The following is a 16,324-nucleotide window of genomic DNA, read 5'->3' as shown; positions in this document are numbered from 1 at the left end:
GTTAACTGTGAAAATTGTAATATGTCGCAAAGAAAACAAATCAATATCAAAGAAAAATCGCGTATTACATACATGTATTGTCTTTCCTATTAATATCTGTCACCGGTTGTTACAACTATCGGTTTTTACGACTAAATATGAGTAGTCCCTTCGATGTCGTTATAACAGATTTTGACTGTAATTAAAACTGATAAACTTAAATCTAATAAGGGGGCTACCGTAGATTTTGTATGAGCAAAAGAAAATTCGTAATTGAAAATCAATGTGTTCACTTTTTTTATATTATTAAAAATTACGTAGACATAATATTTTGTGGTTACATAGAATAATTCTGTATAAACAATGTTAAGATTAATGCCTCGCGCCAGTTTCTCGTGAGTTATCGCTGACACAACATATTACTTAAAACAGCAGTTTGCATATAGTAATATCACTGACATTACGCAAACCTACTCTTTTATCGTGAAACAAAACAAAAGCAGGCATGAAACATTACATAAAAAGTTTTTTCTTAATGAAAAAGGTAAATTTCACATGACAAAAGTAAATGCAATGATAGTTTATCCTGAAAATTATATATTCTGTAACATAAAGGTTTTTGTTTTTATTCTGTTAGTTGAATTCACTTAAATTGTCATGTAAAAAATTAAAATGTTGACTATCTTATGAGGTAATTCATCACAAGGGTACAGTATCAAAAGAGCGTGTTGAGAGGCTAGTACTGGATCCAGGGGCTTCACCACTTTGTGGTCCAGTCTCGCGGCCAGCATTCTGCAACAATAAAACAAATATATTACAGAAACTTGGTTTTTTAGTCTCTCTGTGCTTCTTAGCTTAAAAAAAAGTTAAGAAAAAAACAATATTGCTGTCAAGAAAGTATATGAAGCATAATATGAATTGAATTGTCCAGAGTATATTTTTTACTTAAAGACTTTTAGTGAAGATTAAAAAATTAGTCTATTATATATTAATAATAATAATTTAAATATTGTGGATGACATAGTTCTGTTTGCCAAATTCGCTACAGACCTGGAGAAAATGCTGCAGAGTTTGGACTCAAGAAAGACAAAAAGTTGGACTACATGTGAATACTTACAATACTAAAATGATTACAAACAACCACAAGAAAACAATCAAAATAGAAAGACAGTGAATATAATATGCAGACTATGTGTATACTATAGTATACTCAGGTAAACTGGTCTCTTTCGATACAAACAGCAATACCAATTAAATTGAGAGAAGAATTAATATGATCTGATAATATTGGGCACAAAAGAATTCCTAAAAGTAAACTATACTTAACCTAAAATAAAAAAATTTAATTCTGTATCCTTCCAGGCCAACATGCAATGAAACAAAAACTATATCAAAACATAGAGATTATTTAAAACAAACTTAACAGATGCTCTTTAATAGGGCTTAAGACAAAAACAGAAATGTCCAGGACATAATAGGTATAGCAAGGTACAAAGACAAAAGGTGGACTTATCAAATCACAAAATGGTTGGTTCTACAAGTAAAAAAAATTTGAGAAGACAGAGAAAAAAATGGGTTGATGATATCTAAACTTCTATACTAATATTATAAAGAGGATTTTTTTTGTTTGCTTGAACCCAAAAGGCTCCGAAAGTACTTAAACTTTTCTTTGCCAAAGGAGAGCTAAACTATCACAAAGTAACATAGGCTATAATTTATTTTCAAAGAAATTGGAGATATTTAAGAAAATTACAATAATGTAAACCAAAGTAGCATAATTTTGCCTATGAAATTCATTACTTGGCATGCGCTGAGAAAACTATTGATAATACAAAAAAATTATGTATCACATGATAAAAGAACTCATAATTACCTACGAACAAAGTCTGCAAGGGAATATATCTAACAGTCATAGATAAGTCGCACTAGCAGCTTTTGTGTTCTAAAACTTTATTAGATCGCCAGTAGAAACAAATTACAGGTTACAGCTTTTGTGTTCTAAAACTTTATTAGATCGCCAGTAGAAACAAATTACAGGTTACATTCGTATCACAGTATTAATTCTTATTCAAATAAATGATTTTATCATCGAGAGATTTATATAGCAGTAAAATAATTTAGAAGTTATAGCAAGTTTATAAAGTTATAGACAAAATTATTTAAGAACCTAAACAAAAATGTTCATTTTAGATAATTATTTATTGTCTTGATATATTTCTTTTAATATCTACACCCGATTTTTTAACAAGAATACTCAACTTAAAATATGAATAGAACTATACCAAATTTTATGCCACACATCTCTCAAATAAACTGTTGCTACAAGATGCTTTGAAAACAAATACAAATGTGGAGAAAGTCGCAAGCAACAGCTAGAGATAGATATAGCAGTAAAAAAAAATTGGAAAAGATGGAGGCTTTTATCCTCAGGGGAGCATAAATAAAAACACATTTTATTTAACTTATAACATGTTTCCATATGAAAACATTGTATTGTAAATGTGTGAGAAATAATAATAATTATAATTTCTAAACAATTGCTTTTATGAGTCTCATAAAGTGGTAAACCACTTTATGAAACCAAATCTGTTATTGCACATTATACTTATGAATAGTATTTATTCTATAGAAACATATTTTATCCTGAGGAGTCATAACAACTCCAACCAGAATGCTGTTCTTTATAGAGTTAAATAGTATTATCAGTTCCTAAAACTGTTTATAGTTGTGGACAAAATAGATTGGTTACAACCATTTTACACTCCTTAATTGATTTGTGATTGGTTACAACAAGTTCTTTTTAATACAGTATCTAGATAGAAATAAAAGCCTTACCTTAACATGAATTTGATTTTTGAGCATTGCAGCACGTAAAATTAACATTGATGTCCGTCGCTGGTATTCTTTTCCCATAGCTAAGCTTCTTTCAAAAGTGGTGCTTCTCTGGTCTACATCTTTAGCAAAGAGTATTTTATTGTGAGAATCAATACGAGCCTGAATTTGTCCATCCAGAATTAATTGCATAAGCTCATCTTCAAGAGCATTAACTGTACGATTAAACGCATCAGCCATTAGATGCATGTCAGCTGAGAGGTAAGGACTGAAGTACTGGATTAAAGCTCGATTGCGTATTTGCATATACAAAGAGTTCAGGTGTGGGGCTAAATACATATCTAGAAGAAGATTGTCTCTAATTTCGTCAAGTAACCTTAAGCATGAAGCATACTTCGATTCATAGAATTTAAAAATTATGTCACGTAATTGTGGTTCTAGCTCTAAAAATAATTTAAAAGAACTGCTAACTATTACTTGCTTCTGAAGTTCAGAGCGATCAAAAGTTGCCAATGCGCAAAGCCCTCCATACACTGCAACATTATTGCTGCTCAGCAGTTCTGGATATTCACAATGATCAATGCTAGCAGCCAAGAAGTGTTTTGCTGCAGACTTATATTTCTTAGTAGCTAACTCAGCCAAACCAGCAGCACACTTTAGGCGGGTAAGTATCGCTTGGTTGGAATCTTTTCCAGGAACTTCATTGAAGTCTGGTGTGCCTTCTGCTTTGGAAACATAATTGAGAACATGAGCCCAGTTTTGCAAATATACAGACACTTTAACTACATTGAGACACATCATTATTATATGCTTGCCACTTGTGCAGTAATCTCTGGCTCTTGAATAGCATTTCAGAGCACTAGTGAGATCTCCACAGTCCAGGTAATGGTCACCAAGATCATCATGCCCTCTTCTGATGCTTTCTTTAATGGAATTTGTTTTATAATTCTTAAGATCTGTATCTAATTTTTCCAACTTTATGGCAGCTTTTTTAGTTTTTGATTCCACCCACATTGAGTCAAGCACAGGAATTTCCTGAGAGCCCATCTGTACAGCAACATCTGGCAGACCAGCTGTAGCTACTGCTTCTGCTAGTTTCTTGTGAAGTGTTTGATACAGACTTACATTATAGGTGGTCATGACATAAGATATAGCCATTTTGAGAGCTTCTAATCTTAAAGAAGGGCAATGATCTGCTACAAACATTAATCTGTACAACTTAGCAAATCCAGTATATGATGCAGCATATGTTTCCAGGTCTAATGTAGGATTCTCTACAACATAACACTCTGTTTCATTGTTCTCATTGTCTTCAAGTGGAACATCCACTTGCATAGGTTCCGCCGTATTCTGAAAGAAAGAACAAAGTGTGTTTATCTCAATCATTCAGAAGCTGTAATCTACGTGTTCACGTATCAAGTTATTTATGATGGAAAAGGACATTTCTTACCATTTCGTACATTTTATTTCACTAACTCGAATTATAAAAGAAAATACGCGAATTTCCTTGTCAACGCAGGAAACCAACCTAGAACACAACGTATTTTTTAAACGCCTTGGTTACAAAAATTGAGTCCATTATCTCATTCTTTTATTATGTCAATTAACGTCACTTCACTTTAACTATGCGTTTAAACATAATATAGATGGTATAAACGAGAACGACAATATTTATTAAAGTACCTTTAACATTACGTTTCTTTTTTGCAGCGGCATTTTTCTTTTTTGACGAAGGATCACCGATGTTACCCCATGTAAATAATTAAATTATTTGCTAGGGACAGATTATTAATAATTGTATAGCTATGGGGACCTAGGGCAATGAAAATATAAACACTATATTGACTGTCCTTAAAAATATAATATTCGAAAAAAACATTGTACACTAGTGATACTAGTGTACAATGTTCCGTCCGTATGTCGTATCCGTACTATAGTATAATAGAGGTCAGTGATATTAGTAGTTTTTTGAAGTTATGTATCACAAGGTTCGATGGTGCCAGTTCGTGGTGCTTGTGTCAAATAAAATCTAAGCAGGCGTTACTTTGCGGAATTCCATGGTATATTATGAAAAATAAGCTTAATTTGCTATACTCCGCGAAAAAAAGTAACTGAAAAACTATTTCACACCGAACAGATCTCGATCTCGACAATGTACACTCCACGCACGTTAATACTTATCATAAATACTTATATATCATAAATTGGATGGGGTTCAAAATAGAACCCTGTGGGACACCCAATCTAGTAGATTAAGTAGGGCCTATGGAAATACATCATTTATTTATTCCAAACACAGTAACTGGAACAGGAATTCCATTTTTAATTTATTTTTATTAGTTTTTCTTTTTTATCTCTAATTGAACGTATTGTCACAAATACGTATGTATTCACTTCAAACTGTTATGCGATAATAAGAGAACATTATTGATTTAATTACACAAGGGTGTAAACCCCCCCTCCGAACACGGTATAAAACCTTAGCTGTTTGTAGCCCCTTGTGATCTCGTGTGATGCTGACAGTGCGCTTTTGTTTTTAGTATTAATTGGTCTGAATGACTAGTAATGAAATGGGCCTTTGAATTTTCACCCTTTTCCAAACATTTATCGATTCGACTCCAAAGAAGTTTCATTTTAAAATTATTAACCGTAGGTGTATCTATGTGAACGTGTGTGTGAATAATTGTTCTAATTTTATCGAAGAATAAAGATTAAGTTCCTAGATCGTTCTTCGATCTAGCAACTTAATCTTTTTTCTATTTCCATATTAGTCCGTGACTCAATTTGGCTTTAATGTAAACAAAATATGTGTAAAGTATTTTTTATCACATAGGTAGTTGTACAAATCCCATCAAAAAATAGATAAATCAAAGTTTGACATTTTAATGAGCACCTACATAGACTATCAGCACGTTACCCTTTCTAACACAATAACACATTGCTCTTAGCGGTCGGAACGATGTCAAAGAAGATACAAACGTTCGTTTAGTATAATATTATAACAGGTCTTGCATTACAAAGTAGGTACCTACCTACAACTACACGCATGCGTATTGATATGTAAATATATTGATTCTTGTGGACCTTTTGCTCTTGCTTTAACGACAATATCAGCAGGATGTATTGTTCACTAGGTGATAATGCTAATTGAATTTTAATGTTACACAAACTACATACTTACTCATTCGGCCAAAACATTGTCAGGTGAATATTACGAAATATTGGATTTTTTAAATAAATCATAGTGAAGGTACGTTTTCCGAACTGCCGTTGATTCTAGTTTTAATCCACATTGGTTTCTTTTGTAAGTTTTTTAAAACTAAATCACCTTATTATATAGCAAATATTAATTTATTGGATGATGTTTCATGTATCTTCTAAGTAGGTACATATGGTATATATTATATTTCTTAGTGGTAATACCTACTCGAGACAAGATAGTAACATATACAAGATAGTAACATATATAACATTTGACGGCCGAGTGGCGCAGTGGGCAGCGACTCTGCTTTCTGAGTCCAAGGCCGTGGGTTCGATTCCCACAACTGGAGAGTGTTTGTGTGATGAACATGAATGTTTTTCAGTGTCTGGGTGTTTATCTGTATATTATAAGTATTTGTGTGTATTATATTCATAAAAAAATATTCATCAGCGATCTCAGTACCCATAACACAAGCTACGCATACTTTGGGGCTAGATGGCGATGTGTGTATTATCGTAGTATATTTATTTATTATTTATTTATATTAAATCAATGCCTGTGACATAGGTACCTGAGTCAAATGACAGCTATCGAACAGCAATGAAAACAAAAAAGTAATGTTTGTCCATGGACCTATATAGCTTAAAAAATGTATCGTTTGGGGGAAATCTTGAAACTGCATGTAGATAGCTCGGAGAACAGATGGACGTTGAGGTCCTAAGCTGCTGTAGAGGCTACCCCGCACTAGAAAGCGCAGTGTTGGTAGTCACTACACGAGGTAGATAGATGACATCAAACGGGTCGCATTAAATTTATTTTGGCATTTATCTGAGCAATGTATAGTTTAACTCACCCACACGTCACCTAAAGTATCAGGGAACATCAACATTTATGGGTGTTCCACAGGGCTAAATTTTGGGTCCTAATCTATTTTTGGTGGTTGTTTGATTTTTTGCAGATAATACTTCTTTTAATAATTTTTAAAACTGATAGAAGTAAAGATAATCCTTACGATATATGCCGTGCTATGTCACATGTATCTTACTGGTTTACTGTCAATAACTTAGCTTTGAACGCATAGAAAGCAAAGTGTTCGGAATTTATAATATAAATATATATTATCGTGTAAAGATAGTTGATACGAATGTAATGATAAATGGAGAATCATTAAAAATAGACATTTCCACATTTTTAGTTACTTAGATTGTAAGTTACAGTGGGATGCCCATATCGAAAATTCAGGAAAATTAGTCAGACGGATTTTTTTTGTCAACTTTTTTGCAATTGTCTAAATTATACTAGCCAAATGTCAATCACTCATAAAGTTCTACATAATATTGCTTTCCTGAAGCTAGCCGGGGCGTTAATGTTTGAGGAGTTCTCCCGACATTTTATCATCAGCTTCTTTAATGTGCCGAGCATAAATTGCTTACCAACCGTATACCATAATTGAATCGCAACCCTTGTGTAACTTATTATTGTGAAATTCTGGTGGCTTCCCGTTCATCATCAGGTCCACTTAATAAAATGGTGCTTTTCGAAAGAAAATGCATAAGTTAATTTAAAAAAATACTCAAATTGCTGTATATATTGCTTTTTATATTTGAAGAGTTCCCTCGATTTTTGTAGGATTTTTCCAAACGGTCCATGTTTCCAACGGTTTCCAAATCAGTTTCATAGATCTGATGAAAATGATATTTGATCAGATCTTAATTCAGATGTGAATGATTAAAATGAAATCTCTAAAATGTTATCTCCGATGTTCTAAATTTTAATTATTTTGAATATTGCTTAGAGTTACCTAGATCGGATAGATTAAAGGGGCTGTTCATGTACTAACGATAAAAATAAAAGAACCGGCCTAGTGCGAGTCGGATTCGCGCACGAAGGGCATCTATTTCGCGCATAGGAAATCAGGAATTCTATACAGATGAAGTCGCGGGCATCCGCTTAAATCAACCTGTGGTGCACACTACTAATATCTTTTTTTTATATGCAGAGTTTTTTAACAGTTTTTTTTGAACGAACTTTGCTTTTATAAATCAGATTTAATGTTATAGTACAAAGCAGGGGTTCCCAACCTTGTTAAGCCAGCGCACTTACAAGTTAATAAAATGGACACGGCACCCACGCCTAAATCGAGCTAGTTAAAATATGTAGATAGGTACTTGTTAGTTAGGCAGATAGACGCAAAAAGTAAAACATCCTTATTGTGAAACTAATGAAACCATAATAAATAATAAATTTAACAAAGTATCAAGAAAATTAAAACTACCCCAACAACAGGATGGCTGAGCTTGGTGATCTCAAAACATTTTTTTGTAGGATTTCTCCAAATAATTATTCTTGATTTTTTCGGAGTAGGCGTCGCGTCGCGGCGTAGGTACCTCTGTTTTTTCCTCGGCGCCCACGTTTGGAAGCCCTGGTATAGAGAGTTATAGAGACCTGATATTGTATAAATCATGGAACAGATTTTGAGGTGCTGGAAATAGGCGTAGCCGTAGGCGGTCCCGTGGATTTCTTTTAATTTTGGGGCAAATCAAAATTTCATCGCTGACGACCTGTTCTATATCGGGCAACGGCAATCTATAACAGCAAAAAAAAAATCTTGTCTGTTGTATACGAGCCCTCTTTAATATTTTTTTTTATTCTGTCTTTTAGTAATTGTTGTTAGAGCGGCAACAGAAATACATTCTCTGTAAAGATTTCAACTGTCTAACTATCAAGGTGTATAAGATAAAGTCTTGATCCCATGTTACCTTTCAAAGTCAAAGTCAAATATTTCTTTTAAGCACATATATTACACTTTTAATGCGTACATTACATTTAAAATATAACATAGAAGTGAGATGATGGCGGTAACTAAATTCGTCAAGCTAAAACTAAAGCTACGAGAAAAAACCCACAACAAACTTAGCTGGTTGTTTTTTTTTGTTATCACCATCTCACATTATCACTTAAAACTATTTTAGAAGCAACCTGTTTAGCAATAATTTACACCCAATCATTTTTATGTAAACGTGGACTGCGTTAACTATAATAGGGCTTCTTATGGGTACTTAACCATTAAAATAACTGTGTATATTTTTATCGTTGAACACGATAGTATAACAATGGCTGATCAAGAATCGTCCATTTGCTACTACTACTACCAGCTACTCTACAAATAATAAGTATACAATATAGTTACTTAGGACATACAATGGATAAACTATGGAAAAACCTAGGGCTGGCACTACCTAGTTTCCATTTAACAAACCCAAACAATTTTTTATAAGTATCATGACAGTTCCAAAAATATTCCATACTCGTGCTCATGAGGTCAGAATAGTTACACCTGTTATTGGAAACAATAACGCAACTTAAGTACATAATATTATTTCTAGGAATTTCAATTTGGTTGAAATAAAAAGGGTTTAGCACGAATAATGTAGGTGGAATTTAGATTTAAAAGACCACATATACCTGTGCCTACTAAAGCCTTTTAAAACTAAATTAGATGTTGGCGCCGATTTTGTTATAGAACTTACAACACACGGTACTTACAACACGGTAGATCTAAAAGTAAGGCTGTCCTTTTCACACTGTACCCCTGGAAAAGGATAGAACTAGTTTGTAATGACAATTAGTTTAGTGTGAGATATATGTTACCACAAAATTGACACACATTGTGCAACTCTCTTGGCGTTTCATGCCAAGATAAAATTATTTTTAGACACAAATGTCGGTACTCGCAGATTGTTCTGGAAACAACCAACTGATGCCAGCAGAACCGAAGACCTATTTATTGCAATAAAACGTACCTTCCTTAAACTCCTTTAGTTACCTACCTATATTTAATATTTTTTTTAATTAAAGTCACAGATATACGTAGGTATATATATTGCCTATAATAATATTAGATTAAAAATTAAATGTTGCTGTTGGTAGGAGTAGATAACAATATTAAAAAGAAAATACACTTGTGATAAATACATGACGGTGTGTGTGTATCTATGTGATAACTGATAAGTTAGATAAAAATCTTATTTTTAATTCCGTAGGTGATTGAGAATATTACAGAATATTGGGTCGTATACGCCATGACGATAGGCGTGTTACTCTTGATTGCGGCGTACTTTTTACACTGTGAAGGTGCTGCAGTGAATGTGAATAAGGATGTCCTTAACAACCGACCGATCCTCGGTGTCTTATCACAGGAACAATCCTTGCATCTCCATTCGAAGTTTCCAGAAGAAAACTATACTAGTTATATTGCGTCATCATATGTGAAAGATGTAGAGAAATCAGGTGCAAGAGTTGTACCAATTCTGTGAGTATAATTTTAAAAGAACATTGTTTTTAGGGTTTCGTACTGTAAGGGAAAAACGGAGTCATATGAATGTAATTCTGCTGTCTACCTGAACAGACCGCCAAAGGTACGATCTCGAAACAGATTAGGGTTATGGTTTTATCTTTTACTATATCTAACTGCGGTACCCCAACAGGTCAGCTCGGTATCATCTAAGACTGCATCATAACTTACCACCAGGTGATATAGGCACTCAAGGGCTAAGACAAGTGAATGAAAAAAATAACTTATGTAGATTATAAGCTGCGGGCAAAATAGGCCTTTTTTTATGTTTCAGTCGTAATAAGATGAAAAATAACACGTTTTTCCTATAGTACGGAACATCCAGAGGGCGAGTACATATCTGATTATTATATATAAGAATTTACGTGAATATTAAAAGAGTGAACCTAAAATAATATCTATTATCTCATCTATTTCAGAATCGGCAAAGACCGTTCGTACTACAGGAATATTATGGAAAAGATTAACGGGTAATAATGCTTCCAAATACGAGTATTTAATAAAGCTTCAGTTTTGTAACTTCATCGTATTCTATTCGCTTAAAAACAACTAATCTTTATTACTTGCTTTACACCGCACCTCGGTACGGAACCCTTCGTATGCATGTCTAACCCGAACTTAGCTTTTTTTTTTAAATTTATAACAGTTTTTTACACAACCCTTTAACACGTGGCCATTGGATAAAAGGGGTTTGAAATTATTAAGAAAATAGAATTTAATGTGAACGACGCCGCGTGCAAGAGCTAGTATTACAGTAACGATTATGCAAGAAATATCCCTGAAAAGAGTATAAATTATTTGATTTTCAAAGGTTACCTACATGCCAAATATTTTGAGGTAACCAAAAACTTTGTAACACGGCGATGTATGGTTTAATACCTTCCAAAATTCAAACATATAATGCGCAGCCAATTGTTTTAATAGATATCAAATGTGCATCAGAAAAGTAACAAACGCATAGGGTAAAGTTTTTAGTAATATTCCTTATTAGGAGGTAAATTTTTAAGTTTTATAAATCGATTTTAAGGATTAACTTAACTTAAAAGTTTTACAATGGGTTTCTACGACCGGATTTTTTATATAGTATTAATTGTGCGGTCCAAATAGATGGCCAACCTGATGGTAAGTGGAAACCCATCGCCTATAAACAGAATAAAACTTCACAGGGCATGCGAGGAACACACCTGCAACATGCCGCCCTGTGTCCATGAATTTAAGCGAGAGAGGAATTGTTATTGCCTCTTCTCGATAACAATCCTAACCAATCGCCACAGTTTTCTTGCTGTCATTGAAAGTGGGTAGGCCAGCACACAGTTATAGTAACCAACGGAGCTTAAAATTAGTTTATTAAAGTGCTGTCGTTGGTAATCTTCATTCCGGGCACATTCCTTTAGGATATGGACAACATCTTCGACCACATTGCAGACACTACAATTGGGTGTATCAACTTTTTTCATCATGCAAGCAAATGTATTAAATGAAATATGTCCGGAGCGAAGGCGCAAGTGTTATGTCCGGCCTATTAAAGGGGCTATTGTTAATCCACGGCTGTGTACAAATACTATACTATATAACCTTCTATTTTGATCTTTTATCAAAATACTCCTTCCAGAGATTATTTGATACAATGAACAGTTTTTTTGATAAAATGAATGTTGTAGTATAGAATGGGCATACTAATACACTTATTCCATATGTACAGGCTTCTTATGCCAGTAGATAAGCTTAGTTTTAGTTTAAGATTTGAACTGCATTCATGACTTTAAAATGGTGTAGGCTATCGGTGTTCCTCGAAATATCGAGGTAAAGCGAGCCAAATGTTGAAGAGAGCTTTTTGAGTCTGTGAATATTATTATCTTATTATTGTTTAATGTCTCTGCATAAGACAACGCCTCAGCTTTTGCAAATGCTGCATAGCGGCAGAAATAAGCATGGTAGCGATAGATAGTATTCCCCCGGAAGAGCTCTGCCACAAAAAGCTCTGCTAGGTACCTTGGATGTTTTTACGGGTGAAAAAGGTTTCCGCCCTATGTGTTTTAGTATTTGTTTGCAGAGTTCTGTTCCCGGGTGGTGCTACGTATTTCAACCAATCCAACGGTTACGCCGACGCTGGTCAACATATCTACGAAATTGCTCAAGAACTAAATGACGCTGGCGATTACTTTCCAATTTTCGGGACATGTCTAGGATTTCAACTGCTCGTTATATTAGCTTCGGGACGCGGGCCGAAGGAGAATCGAGCCTCATGCCACTCCTTTGAAAATCTGCCTCTTAATTTTACACAGGGTGAGGAGACTTAAAATCCAATAATTGGATAGCTTAGCTTAGTTTAGATTATTCAACAAGATCGTCCTAAAGCTATGCTATACTATAATTAATGTGTAAAGGCTGTCTAAAGATGTTTCAATTAAGTCTATTCAACTAACTTGAACGATAACATATATTAGAGTAGCCTAAAAATTATATAATGAATATTTTTCTAAAAAAAATATTAGCTTTCGTAAATAAGTTCCCCTTGAATTATTCTTAGAGGAAAATAAAGTTTTCGTGAACAATGTTTTAAAGTATCTTTTATTATTTTATTGCTTAAATTAACATTTGCTACAGATTATCGCATGAGCAAAATGTTTCGGGAAACACCGGAAGATATTCTTGATATTTTGAAGAACCAGCACGTCACAGTAAATGTCCATCAGTTCTGTATACTTGATGATGTAAGTACCTGTACGTACGTATAGCACGTATAAACTTTTCATATAACGCAGTTGTATGATTCAGATGAAGATATCCTGGGGTTTTTTATAGGGTCGTGGTATGAATTTGGTTTTATTCTGAAGGAGACTTCACTTCCAGACCGATGGTAAGGAAGTCGATGTTTGCCTTCCTAGGTAAACTACATATAGCACGAAAAGCCATCCGTCATACTTTTTATTATTCCTACACTGTGTAGTCTAAGCGGTTACCTAAAACTGAAATCCGTGTATAGGACATCAATTTTTTTTTTCACTGCATTTTGTTAGGGGAATGTTCTTGAAATAAGTCCTTCAGCAGTTTCATTAATCCACCTCCCTAAAACCTATTTGGCTGCTATTTTGGTAGACCTTGTATCATTAGTACCAGTCAATATTGCACTTCTTTTAAGACATCGGGGTAGGTTAGGGCGTTGTTGTCAGATTTATTTGTTTATCTTGCAAATACGTTTCAGAACTTAAGGTTTCATAATCTGAAGAAAGATTGGCGTGCCACTTCTCATAGCATTGATGAAAATGGTGTCAGATTCATTGCCAGTCTCGAACATAAAAGGTGAGTATATACACATATACTTCTAAGTTATAATTAAAAAACTTTGGAAGGTTCTGCATCTCATCCAGTGCGCAAAATGTTGAATTATTAAATCGTTAGTTAATTAATTAAACTGCACATACAGGTATCCATTCTACGCAGTCCAATTCCACCCGGAGAAGAGCTCGTTCGAATGGAAACTATCGAAGAAATACGCGCACACGTTTGATGCTGTGAAAGCGAATCGATACTTTATGGATTTCTTCGTAAATGAGTGTCGTAAAAGTAACCATACCTTTGCCAGTGCTTCCGAAGAAAATACTTATTTGATCTACAATTACGAACCTCGATTTACCGGTGAACTTGGCAGTGCTTATCATCAGTGTTATATGTTTGAGCCAAGGGGAACGGTCTAATGATTACTGTTTCTATCGTTCAGTTTTAAGAGATGTTGGAACTTCGCTGTATCCTTCCCGAAAAGCCCCCTGAAATGCTCCCTGCATTTTAGAGGTGAGCTTTTCGGTTACTAGTGAACTGCCAACTATCATATTTTAATCAGCACTCGCTTAATGAGAAAAAAATATACTTTTTGTATTTCCGAACAACAAAAATTTTGTAAATACGTAATATCTTACTCATAATTTAACATAAAATTATAACGGAAATTCTGTGTTGAAATTATCAGAGGAAGTGGAGGATTTTTATGTACGGAACCTTTTCTACACGAATCTGAGTAGCATTTGACCGCTATTTTATATGCATATCTAGTTTTGATGATTAGAATTTGAAGCGCATTGAAAATTATAAGGCGGTAATTTTTGGCTGGTCATCGGATGGCGGCGATTTGTCTTCCTTTTGAGAAATATTGTAGTAGATAAGTATTTTTTGGTGAAGTTAGTTATAGTTTTTAAATCAGAAATCTAAGAAAGAATTTATTCATTGATCAAAAACAAGCATTTGTTGTTGTTTTTTTTTAATTTTATTTATTAAATTTCACAATATATTATAATAAACTTTAATTAATTATCAAAGAAAAGTTTTATGACTTTCGCCAAACGTATTTTATCGATAGATACGAATCTGAATGGACGAATGTGAATTTTACCTTATCGGTATGATGTTTGTCACTTATAATTTGTTATCAGTACTTAAATTAATTTTAATAAAGGAAGAGTAAATATTTTTCTACCATTATTATAACATTCCTGCCTATGCTTACGTACGCCACTAACATATTTCAAAACTAAGATAACTGATTAATGAATAATATACATAAATACTTATAATATACAGATAAACACCCAGCCACTGAAATACGTTCATCACGCAAACATTTTCCAGGTTTGGGAATCGAACCTACAGCATTGAGCTCAGAAAGCAGGATTATTGCCAACTGCGCCAGCAGCCGTCATATCTTTGCGTACTTTTTCTGTTCTTCTCTGATACAGATATCTGTTTTTTCTTGGATTTTCTCTTCTATAATATGCATGTATACCTTCATCTTGAGTCACTCTATCTATTGGTGAAAACTGCATTAAAATCCGTTATGTAGTTTGAAACCTACGTCCCAGGGGCGGGAGCGACTTAGTTTTATAATATATAAATATATAGATAAAGATAAAGATAATCAGGATCGACGCATGGGCAAGGGCCAATATCTTTATTTCAAGGCCTACGATAAAGGCCTTTTAAAATGTGTTTTCTGTATGTTTGTATTGACTCTACCGCCGGTTTGGAATTCTGATTCTACTTGGATGCAGTTAGTTAGAAGGTCATGTTTAGCTGTATACTAATATCTATATCTATACATAAAAAAAATTTAGATTAGCCGTTTCTGTAAATCAATCATTTTTGCAAATAGATAACTGGGAGACGTTAGAAATAAGCCATATAAGATTTTTTTTTTTTTTTTGTCCGTTTTTCTGTCGTCTGTTTGTCTGTTTGTTTGTGCACGCATCGCGCAAACACTAATGAACAGATTTAAATGGCACATTTATAGCTGATACCTTGGATTAAAATAAAATATATTTTTTGTCTCGAAAAGCAAGAGGGTTCTAAGGGGAAAGTTTTTGTATATTGACTTCATAACTCCGCCATACATTAACCGATTGGCATAATTCTTCTTTCACCAGAAAGGCTGTATTATAAGTTTAATTTGGCCAACATTTTGTCAAGATTTGGTTAATATTATTGTTGGTAGAGGAATTATATCCTCAGCGGACTGCATCGAATTAACGAAACAACTTGAGAATTGGATATAGATAAAAATGATGAACTACGTGATTAAAGAAGTAATTATAAGCTTTAAAAAAAGTCCAGGAAGAAGTCGAAAAGATCAAAATTCATTTATTTCAAGTAGGCCTAATTTATCAGCACTTTTGAAAAGTCAAGTCAGTCTGTTTGTAGTGACTCTACCACCGGTTTGGAAGGCAGATTCCACTGAGAAGAACCAGCAAGAAACTCATCTGATTACAGTACATCTAATTATTATAGTTAAGTCACAAAAGCAGCTTTTGTGTTCTAAAATTTTATAAGATCGGCGGTTTATACAAAAGTTGGTTACATTTGTATCGCAGTTTTAATTATTATTCAAATAAATAGTTCTATGATGAAGTGTATTTTTATAAAAGCAAAAATCTTTTTAATTCATTCTAATCGGACAATTGAGTAAGAAG

The 16,324-nt window shown here is 33.7% G+C and overlaps 2 protein-coding genes across 8 annotated transcripts; one reads left to right on the top strand and one right to left on the bottom strand.

Moving 5' to 3' along the window:
* Positions 1 to 252: 252 nt before the first annotated feature.
* Positions 253 to 4,526, bottom strand: LOC120630482 (COP9 signalosome complex subunit 1). Its single transcript, XM_039899724.1, has 3 exons — positions 4,262 to 4,526; positions 2,815 to 4,161; positions 253 to 771 (listed from the first exon to the last, which is right to left on the bottom strand). The coding sequence occupies exons 1-3, from the start codon at positions 4,271 to 4,273 to the stop codon at positions 679 to 681; spliced, it is 1,452 nt and encodes a 483-aa protein (XP_039755658.1). The 5' UTR covers positions 4,274 to 4,526; the 3' UTR covers positions 253 to 678.
* A 1,382-nt stretch (positions 4,527 to 5,908) lies between these two features.
* Positions 5,909 to 14,797, top strand: LOC120630696 (gamma-glutamyl hydrolase A-like). 7 transcript variants are annotated; one of them, XM_039899976.1, is made up of 7 exons: positions 5,909 to 6,015; positions 10,057 to 10,325; positions 10,787 to 10,837; positions 12,421 to 12,653; positions 12,975 to 13,081; positions 13,573 to 13,670; positions 13,795 to 14,797. In XM_039899976.1, the coding sequence occupies exons 2-7, from the start codon at positions 10,096 to 10,098 to the stop codon at positions 14,063 to 14,065; spliced, it is 990 nt and encodes a 329-aa protein (XP_039755910.1). In that variant the 5' UTR covers positions 5,909 to 6,015; positions 10,057 to 10,095; the 3' UTR covers positions 14,066 to 14,797. The 7 variants fall into 7 exon arrangements, with proteins under 7 accessions (XP_039755910.1, XP_039755914.1, XP_039755912.1 ...); XM_039899980.1 differs by having other exon boundaries at positions 5,925 to 5,945; XM_039899978.1 differs by lacking the exon at positions 5,909 to 6,015 and adding an exon at positions 6,028 to 6,061.
* The last annotated feature ends 1,527 nt before the right edge of the window (positions 14,798 to 16,324 follow it).

Source organism: Pararge aegeria, chromosome 16 (assembly GCF_905163445.1).
Source record: "Pararge aegeria chromosome 16, ilParAegt1.1, whole genome shotgun sequence".
In the NCBI taxonomy this organism is placed as follows: domain Eukaryota; kingdom Metazoa; phylum Arthropoda; class Insecta; order Lepidoptera; family Nymphalidae; genus Pararge; species Pararge aegeria.
This window is presented reverse-complemented; position numbering and strand designations above follow the sequence as displayed.